The 9,915-nt window shown below is 33.1% G+C and overlaps 2 protein-coding genes and 1 long non-coding RNA gene across 3 annotated transcripts; all 3 read right to left on the reverse strand.

Annotated features, from left to right (window-relative positions):
- Positions 1-592: 592 nt before the first annotated feature.
- LOC115875148 (protein ITPRID2-like) lies at positions 593-1,672 on the reverse strand. The gene is made up of 5 exons (XM_030890539.1): positions 1,520-1,672; positions 1,297-1,464; positions 1,060-1,225; positions 934-992; positions 593-884 (listed from the first exon to the last, which is right to left on the reverse strand). The coding sequence occupies exons 1-5, from the start codon at positions 1,525-1,527 to the stop codon at positions 839-841; spliced, it is 447 nt and encodes a 148-aa protein (XP_030746399.1). The 5' UTR covers positions 1,528-1,672; the 3' UTR covers positions 593-838.
- A 2,617-nt stretch (positions 1,673-4,289) lies between these two features.
- On the reverse strand, positions 4,290-5,941 carry LOC115875149. Its single transcript, XR_004048976.1, has 3 exons — positions 5,913-5,941; positions 4,505-4,705; positions 4,290-4,434 (listed from the first exon to the last, which is right to left on the reverse strand). It is a non-coding gene; the product is annotated as an uncharacterized LOC115875149 (long non-coding RNA).
- Positions 5,942-6,216: 275 nt separating this feature from the next.
- LOC115875182 (cilia- and flagella-associated protein 20-like) lies at positions 6,217-8,900 on the reverse strand (the record flags this gene model as incomplete). The annotated part of the gene is made up of 2 exons (XM_030890586.1): positions 8,571-8,900; positions 6,217-6,272 (listed from the first exon to the last, which is right to left on the reverse strand). Coding segments are annotated over exons 1-2 (372 nt in total), but the record flags the coding sequence as incomplete, so codon positions are not given.
- Positions 8,901-9,915: the final 1,015 nt, after the last annotated feature.

Genomic DNA, 9,915 nt, shown 5'->3' on the forward strand with positions numbered 1-9,915 from the left:
TACAACATTCTTTGCTTAGAAATTCCAACTCAATACATAGCAAATTATACAATCAGAGAAATATATATTACATTAAAAGAAATATAATTATCAACATAGGAATGTTTCAACAATATCCTCACTATTTATTAGGTATTAGCATAAATTTGAGAAAAAATGTTAGCTTGGACCATTCTTCCATTTATGTAATTCATTATAAACTTTTATCATACAGTGTAGGATATTATCTATTTAAATAAACATTTGCGTGAAATAATAATTTATCTATATTTTTAACCCTTACATTCCCAAAGTTTTAGCAACTTTTGCTTGGACCCTTGATCCCTAGTAGTTAATCCAATTAATAATATCTATAACTATTTAATGGAGTGTCTTAAATTAATTAACTATTAAAACCTCAAATTGGAATGTAATGATATAGTTTAAATATCTTTGAATGATATGTTGTGGATATATTAAATAGAAAAATATTTTATAAAATATACTTGCTATAGTAATTGTAAGTCTCAAATTGAAGGAATGTATTAATTTTGATTGGAAATATTATAAGTGGAACTTATATTCTTAATAAAATGTATTTTTGGGGATAGAGCTGGTATAGACAAAGTCTGTCCTGCAAATGAATATAGGTATTCTCTTGGAGGACGGACTATAGGTATAAGTAACTATATTAATATATTAAATAGTCTTTAGGATCTTCAACTAGATAAAGTTTACAAAAGTAACTATACCCTGGCAAGAGAGGAGTAATATGACAAATACCAGGAACATGGAAAGTAAATACTGTACAGGACATTGAGCAACATGTGGTCTCCTTGATACGTATAAAGTTTAAGATTTAACATGACTTGGGTCTTTTTTTAGCAGGCGAGGGCGGAACAGATCTAGAAATTAAAAAAAATTTTCGCATTTATAGCTCCTCACCGTGATTACTCAGGCAGGTTTGCTCCATACTGTTCCATAAATTTGTTGATGTCGATTTGTGGAATGAGCTTTAAAAGTAACAATTAAGTTAACAGTTAGATTTAAAGTTCAATTCAAAATATAAACACTCAGTACCTTCGAAGGTTGTAGAAATCTACTTGGAATTTTGTTAATTACACCTGAATTTCCTCTTGGTCCAAAACCTAAACCTAACAGCACCTCTTCTGGATCAGGTTTTCTCAATTCCAGAACAGATTCAACGCTACTACAGTGACTATCGTCAGAATGAAATGATGAATCCCTATAAAATATTTATAACAAATATTACCTAGTTTGCTTTAGCTATAATAAAAAAGTGTGTTAAATGCATACCTTAATAAATACTTCTGTCGGTTAATCAAGGTTTGTTGAGCAGCATATACATTAGGAACTGAAGACCTTTGGGTTTGACTCAGTTGATTGTTTTGAAGTGTATTTAAAGTGTCTAACCATTGTTGTGTAAGCGTAGACTGTTGTCTCGCCATCAGGTGTGTCTGGTCCCTTCACATATGCATTTAATAAAGTGTTATGGCATGGCAAATTTTAATATCCTTACCCACTCATGTTTCTAAACTACTCTCCTAAAACTATATAAATTTGGAAATATAATGAAAGATTAATCGATTTTACATTGTTTTATTGTTTATTTATTATTAATCTGAAAAAGAAAATTAAAAATTAAAGAGATTTTTAGATTTTAACAGGTGGCTGTCAAAAATAAATAATAAATAAATGTCATATGGTGGTGGAGGCAAATCAGAGATATGGAAGTGGGAGAATGAGCTTCGACGAGTGCGCATCCAAATTTTTGTCGACGGCAAGATGGCAGACATCTTCCAGGTCTCGCTGTCACTTCCCCTCTTTAATTGACATCTGTTTGTTTTGTTTTGATTTTCGTTTGTGTTATTATCTAGTTAAAATTTATTATTATTATCTCAATTATTCTAAACACTAATTCAAAAGGCTTGTTGTATATTCATAGTCATTCTAAGAAAGCTAATACGCCGGGAATAATGATTAGTTTTCATATGTAAGTTTATACAACATAATCGTGTTTACAGATGATTCAAAACTGTTTATTTTGTTTTCCTAAAGGCGATTGGTAAAAATCGTGATTGTAATTGGGAATGGTCAAAATAAGTGTATGATGTGGCCATTTAAAGAGGATGCTTTTATTACGTGTGGAGGAAGAAGATACTTGGAATCAATGTTCGTGTTTCTGTAAAACAGTGCACTCTTATAGTGTCCATGAAAGAACAAGTTCAAGTGACCAGAAATATATCAAATAAGATTGGTCCTTACTTGACAAGAAGATTATTTGGAGGAAAAGAAAGCATAAGATAGGGTATTTTAATCGAACAGCGAAAATTTAACACTTATTGTAAAGTTTTGTTGTAGGTAGTTGTAGTTTTGTGCTAAATATTTCTAACATTAGCAGCAGTGTTCAGAGTGTCAAGAGGAGGAGAATTCAGATAATTAGATTTATGCACAGTTACAGGTATGAAGGCTTTTTCAAACATAGTATCGAGTTCTATAGTCAACATTTTAGTATTCCTACAACTGTAAAAACAAAGAACATTGGACTGAAAAAATGGCAAGATTTATATAGGAAGAAAGGGCTTGGTTTGGTTTGGTTTGGTTGTATTCCTACAACTGTAAAAAAAAGGAACATTGGACTGAAAAATGGCAAGATTTATATAGGAAGAAAGGGCATTATGCCAATAAGAAAATTAAATCTGTGGGCAGAAGTTTCTTATTTAAAAACTGTTATGGGGGCATATATTAATTTGCATCTGTGCCACAAATCACAGAAAAATCATATAATATTCATAATTATTAACGAGATGATATTTAAAAGCTTACAATGTTACTTTGTTTCAATATTGCACTTTTATTCTGTAAAATCTATGATGAAGCTTAAAAGCATTTTGCAATGGCCTTAAATTGTGAGCCAGGATTTATATCAAAGGTATTTGATGCAATGAAACTTAATCAGGGAATTGTCAATCCCATGTTTTTAAATAGATAAAATACAGGCCAAAGTTGACAATATTACAGTTGAGAAGAAACTATTTTATCTTTAAAAAATTTCTTAAAATTCTGAGATCATATAATCTAATTTTCTTAATAAATTAGTATATGTATGTTGTACATACAGAATTTTGGTATGGACAAATAAGGATCAACAAGCTTTAGCTATGTGCAAAAATAAATTATTTTTTGTAGTATTAAGACAAACGATAATGTTTTTTACAAACTTACTGGTAACAGTTTTTTTATAATAAAATATTTAGGAATAATTTGGGTTGTTTATCAATATATTAATGACTTGAATTTTGACAAATTGAATTTGTATCAAAATAATTTTACGAAATATAAAATTGATGTTCTATTACAAGACTGAGTTTTTTTTTATTGTCGACAAAAACCGGGAGATAAATACTAATAATAATACTCCATAATAAAAATCAATGATGTTTATGTATTATGAAAATATTTGTTAGAAGACATGTTATGTAACAATTTTGTAATACAATTTGAAGGGACGAATAAAAAATAAAACAAAAACATATTTTTCTAGGTTTATATTAAAAATACAAGGTAAGTAATCATCAAAATAATTATGCACCAAATGTTTTTTTATGAATATACAACTTGAACAAAAAGTTGTTTAGAACAATTTTTACCAAATTTGCAAAATTTTAAATTGAAACGCGTAATTCTGTATAAGTAAACATGAAATATTGTAATTACTTATTTAATATCATTTGGAGTGTTTAACGACGAAAGGGTCATCTGTCCGTAGCGTCTTTTGTCAGAATATTCTTATATTTAGTGTATTATATACCAATATTGTACGCAGTTTTGAAACTGATAATTAAATAAATCATATTAATGTTAACTAACCATAATAAATGATAGAATTTCACTAAATTTAAATTGCCCCCGTATGGCTTTGGAAAACAGCAAATTGATATTTGATTACTTATAGATTACCACCTATATACAAAATGACACGGAGACCTGGAATATGGCGCCCAACTTGATTAGACCTTCCGCGCATGTTGAAGCTCATTCTCTATCCCTTCTATTTCTATGAGGCAAATCAAATTTCCCAATAGTTTTTGAACTAATATGTCTGTTTAAAGAAGGCTTAAAGTGATAAAAAATACATTAAATAAAACTTCCTAAGAAATATTTGAAGAGTTTATTAATTAATAAATTTAAAATAAGGCTGAATCTGGCTGAATGATGATATTTGGATTGAGAAATAAATACTCTAAATGATGTATATAATTGGTTGCCTAGTAATAAATATACACGTGCATTATCAGGCATCTCATTCAGGAACCTCCTCAGCTGGCGCATCAGAAGCAGGTTCTGTATCAGTAACTTCTTCAGTCACCTCAGTCTTAATTTCTTCAGTGACTTCAGTTGTTTCATTATCAGTTCCTGCATTTTCAGCTTCAGCTAAAATGTTAGTTTAGAATTTAATTATGTTTCGTGTTTTTCTTTTGTATTACTTATTTTTTTTGCTTACCCGTGACATTCTCGTCAACATCGGGTTTGTCTTCTGGGCTTTCTTCGACTCCCTCAGGAGGTGCTTCTTCTGTTTTGATGTCACCTTCACCCGTTTCCTCGGTTGGAGCTTCTCCAGTAGTTGCTGTTTCTTCTGTAGCAGCCGTTTCACCCTCACCTTCAATTGGCGCTTCAGCATCAGTTGGAGGTTGGCCTTCACCTTCTTTAACCGAAAAGTTATTGATTATTGATAATACAAACAAATCGGCCTAAACAAAGTAGAAAAAATTGGCAAAAATATATCAGCACCCTTCAATATCTCGAAAAGAATTTAACAGGGTTGTTGCTTGTCACCCACTTTGTTTAAAATCTATATCAAGGAAGCTCTGAATGTATGGAGACTGGAGACGTAAGTGCTCAGGAATGCGGATACAGATTGGTAATCATTGCTTGACAACCTTGTTGTTCGCCGTTGATCAGGTTATAGAAGCTAATGATGAGGAAGATATATTGACTATGCTCAGAAAATTGAAAGAGTACGCAGAATGGGGATTGAAAATAAACATGACAAAACAGAACATCTAAAAATGGCAGACGAAGTAGACCGGAAGTTAGAACTCAGCAATATAAAAACAATGTGAAGAATACAAATATTTAGAAACTATAATATCCAAGAAGGGACATCTAACAGGGACATTCAACTTAGAACACAACAAGGACAGAAATGTATCCGAATTCTAAATTCACTACTTTGGTCGAATAAAACAAAATTAAACAAACCGTTAAAATTTTTTAAATACTCTAAAGGCAAAAAGTGTTCATTTTTTACCCTCCATCTATTGAAAAAAAATATACAAGGTGTTCCATTTGAACGAAAAACGAAAAAAAAGAACATTTTAAAAAGTTTGGTGTAGAATTTTGAGCATCCTGTGCGATTTAAGATTGCCATATTTATAACAAAAATAAGTGCATATCAACTAAAGTAAATATCTAATATAGTTTTGATTTCAGGACAGCTTTGAAGCTTGTATTTTAATATTTTTTTTTTAAAAGGCTGAAAAATATATATTTTTATTTATTTATTAATATCTCTGAAACTATCGAAATATATCTACTCATATCTTAGGATTATGTAAAGTGATCTGAGAGGAAGCAAAAAATGCAATAATATACAGAGTGTTCCATTAAAAAATCATACCGATCCACTCACACTTTTTGAGCCACCCTTTATGTGCTAAAATATTTTCCTGAAATATATCTTAGAACTTACTTAGGTTTGTACCTAAACAAAATTCTCAAGTTTTTAATTCTATAGGAGCTTTCACAGATGTCCGACGCACCATTGCCGGACCCTATACCTACCTTCTCAGCAACATAGAAAAGTTACAAATATTTCAATAATCCCTGTTATATGTGGGCAAAACACCTACCTTGACCTACATCTTCAGTTTTTATTTCTCGCCTCTCAGCTGGTTGAGTTTCATCAGTACCTTCAGTAGGAGGTGCTGCACCGCCTTCCACCGCTTCTTCACCTTCAACTTTTGGTTGTTCTTCTCCAGGAACGGCTTCTCCTTCGCCTGTAACAAATTTTGAGACAAAAATACAGAGACAGAATACAATTAATAACGGATAGTACCTTCGGGCAGTGGTTCCAATTCTGTATCAACTAGACTTTGGTCAACTTGTAACGCTTCCTTTGGAACTGGAAATTCCTCAGTCGGAGTTGGAGGCGGAGGACTTCTTCTTCTCGTCCTTTTCCTCGATTTTGATTGCTGGAACATCCTCTGGTGCTGAAATTTAGTGTTGCTATACAGCGCGTCTTTTTAAAATAACACCGATAGAGTCTTAATATACAGGGTATGTTAATGTCATTTTACAGTGGTACAGATAAAGTCGGACTAGTATGAGATTTTTATTGCTTCAGGTAATGTTTTACTTTGAGTTTAGTTTTGGCTTTCTGTTTGGCTAAAAATGTGTCTATTGGTCGAATTTTGAGATGTAAAAACGCGGTTTCATATTATATACCGGTGCGTCTGGAAAAGTGGCTCACCCCTATAACTTTCATTTAAAATGAGATTTGGTATGTTAGTATATGACATAAATTAGGATTGATTGACGTATTCAGTTGTTTTGGGTCGCTTTCTGTCTCACCGGAAATGACTACAACTTTTGATTTTAAATGGCACTCTGGTATTTTTTTACTTAATTCGATAGAAAATGACACTCTGAATCGAATAACATATCATAAAAGTCCTCCTCCTCCTCGACTTGACATATTCGCTCAAAAACAAAACATATTCGCTTAAAACAAAAAAAAAAAAAGATTGAAAATTAAAAATAGAGTGCCATGACTGTTAAATTAATCACGGAGCCTTGGAAAAATAGATTTGATCGTTCAATGTTTTTAGTGTCTTGTCCTGGCCGGTTAAAAGATGCCCAAATCGTATTTTTTAATCATAACATAATTGTTTCAAATGGAACTAGAGTGGCTCATATTAGCCATTTTGAAAAAGCATTTTTTACGAATAATTTGATACCACACACTTAATATTTTGTAGTCAAATTGTCGCTATGATCCGCATGTTACAATTTCAAATAAACCATATGTAAAAAATGTCAAAGTTGATATATGATATGTCATTCTATTCAGACTGACATTTTCTATCGAATAAAAGTAAAAAAAAAATATAAGTATATATAAAAATCAAAATTTGTAATCATTTCAGAACTGAAGTGACATAAAACGATTGAATTTGTCAATCAATCCTAATTTATGTCACACACTAACATATTGTTTTATCTGAAAAAATAAAGTTATAGGGTGAGCCACTTTTGAGACGCACCCGGTATAAGGATACGAATTTTCCGGCATCAAATATATAGTTTTTGTTTTCTTTAACAACAAGCAGCTGCTGAATATTGTAGATCGAGCAGTACAACTGGAGCAAGTAACAGCACAACGCAAGCAGTAATTCTGGACTTGCAATCAATCGACAAACTCGTGAAAGATCTGACCGCTAAGGATGCCCTAAAATTAAGGGATTTCAATCTGTGGAACCAGACCAACTACGGTCACTCGAGGATATTGACGATAGGGAAAATCATGGGGAACACGAGTCCACATCTGCTAGACCAGGAAACGGACTATATGCTCACCAAACATGATTTTGGAGAAAGATAAAGTTCGCATCCCGACAAGAGAAGAATGGGAAAGCAACCTAGTAATGAACACTCAAGAGATAGCCTACACAGATGCTTCCATGACTTCAGGAGGCACAGGTGTAGGTATAGGCATCTCCTCAGAGGAACTAGACATCCGATGACGATCTTTAAGGCTATCGGATGGCTGTAATCTACAAGCAGAGGTTTACTCTATAAAGGACCAGTTTTATACGAAGGAAATTTGCTGATAGACCAATAGAAGATATAGTGATATACTCTGATATGATGGACTGCCAAGAAACACTGTTCTGGCTGCGTTAAGGCAAGACCACTCTGTGCTGGGTGCTAGGCCACAGCAATGTGGTGGTCAACGAGGAAGCGGACAGTCTGGCTAAAGAGGAGGCCAGGGGAGAGGTCGTGGCAGATGACCCACCACATGTTAAGATCAACACTTTGAAGGAAGCTAATAGGAACTACCATCACTAGCATCAAGAGACGTGGCAACACCGTGAGGAATGCGCCACAACTCGAAGACTCAGAATATAACTACTAGAACACAATAGAACCTCTAGTACGCATAATTGTAGATGTCATCATTTGAAACTTTGGGGGGAGTAACCCTCATGAGATGGAATGCACGACGACTATTGCAGAGAATGTGCAATATGCGGAGAAGAAGAAGAAACCATAGATCATCTGCTGTACCACTGACCAGCACAGGAAAAGCGAGGCTTTAAAACTTTAGAGGACGGTTTTTTGAGGGTCTAGAGTGGCTGGGCAGAAGCTAACATCAGAGACATAGGTAGCTTTGCAAAGAGCTGGAAGTGCTTTAACGCAAAGAAACAATGAGAGGAAGGATCTGAGTGAGATCAGGATCCCAAACCCCAGCAATCTATGCTAAGCTAACACTGTAGATCGTCTCGTACCTATCTCCTTAGATTTCCTTTCCTCCCTTTCCTTTCCTTTAGTACCAGGACCAGGAGCGAACAGTTTAAACTCATTAGGAAGTTCATCGTCTGTGTGTAGTTGATCGGTGAAATATATCCTTCGAATCCTCACGTTGGCATGTATTTGTACCCTTGTCGTCTCCATATAAACCGATCCGTAAGCTCTCTTAGTGAAATCGGCCAAGTTGAATTGTACTTGATTCCAACCGGCACTCAGACCAATGGGCATTGTCGTGCAAAAGGGTCTCACCTTGGTTGTGGATTGGAAATTTGATACCCTGAATCTTCGTCTCATATCTTTATCATCTAAATGTATAATACACAGATTTATATAGTGATAATAAATACATCTATGTCTAAATCATAGCACAAAAATAGTCAAAAATATCAGAGAATTAAGTTAACCCAGTAAAATGACACGTCTTTTTAAAAAATAAACATATTTCTTTTAACCCAAAAACATTCAGTTAAGATACTGACATATACAGGTGGTCCAAACTGTATTCTTGAAACTTCAGCAGCATATTCTGCAGATAAAAAATAAGTAAAAAGTTCGTATAAATATATATGTCTTAAAATGCTTGCTCTGAGATACAGGGTGTAGAAGTTTCATTTTTATTTTGATTTCAAATACTTGATTTAACGTCAATATTTGGATTAAATTGGTGTCTGGGAGTTTTTGACATGAGAAATTTGATTTAGATGTCAATATGACTCCTACGCAGAGGGCGCTATCTATATATTTCGTAACTGGTTTGAAGAGTAATAACTTTTCGTCTGTACCTTGTAAAAACTACTGAGTAAAAAATATACATTTAAGATATTTTACGTAAGGTCTCTTGGTAAAAATCGCTACGAGTAAGGGTTCTTGAGATATTTTGAATCAAAATTATCAATACTCGTCATCATCATTTTTTCGAAAGAAAAATTATGATTAATTTAAAATACATATGGAATGATATTAAATTCGAATGTCATTTTCTATCGAATAAAATAAAATATCATGTCAATCGATTCTGATTAAGATATTTAACATGCCCAAATCTCTGCTTTAATTTTGTTTAAAAAATAAGTGTTATAAGGGGTGAACCACTCTTGAAAATCAACCGGTATATGCGATTTTAATTATAGCTCAAACGAATACTAAATTAATAACAGCATTAACAACCGCTCTTGTGAAGTAAGTGTACCTAAATTGATAATGTAGAAATTCCATTTGCGATTGATAAGCGAAAACTGACATTCGCTTGATTAATATATCAGCGAAATTCAGATCCTATTCAAGATTTCGCACAGCACGTAACTTGAACGAAGCATACTGGAG

Source organism: Sitophilus oryzae, unplaced genomic scaffold (assembly GCF_002938485.1).
Source record: "Sitophilus oryzae breed Bouriz unplaced genomic scaffold, Soryzae_2.0 scaffold_1350_pilon_pilon, whole genome shotgun sequence".
Classification (NCBI taxonomy): domain Eukaryota; kingdom Metazoa; phylum Arthropoda; class Insecta; order Coleoptera; family Curculionidae; genus Sitophilus; species Sitophilus oryzae.

What these genes read in the sequence shown, in the direction of transcription:
- LOC115875148 (XM_030890539.1), bottom strand. An exon ending in CGACAGAAGTATTTATTAAG is followed by an intron (nt 1,226 to 1,296) that starts GTATGCATTTAA and finishes AATATTTTATAG; the next exon opens with GGATTCATCATTTCATTCTG. An exon ending in GATTTCTACAACCTTCGAAG is followed by an intron (nt 993 to 1,059) that starts GTACTGAGTGTT and finishes TTACTTTTAAAG; the next exon opens with CTCATTCCACAAATCGACAT.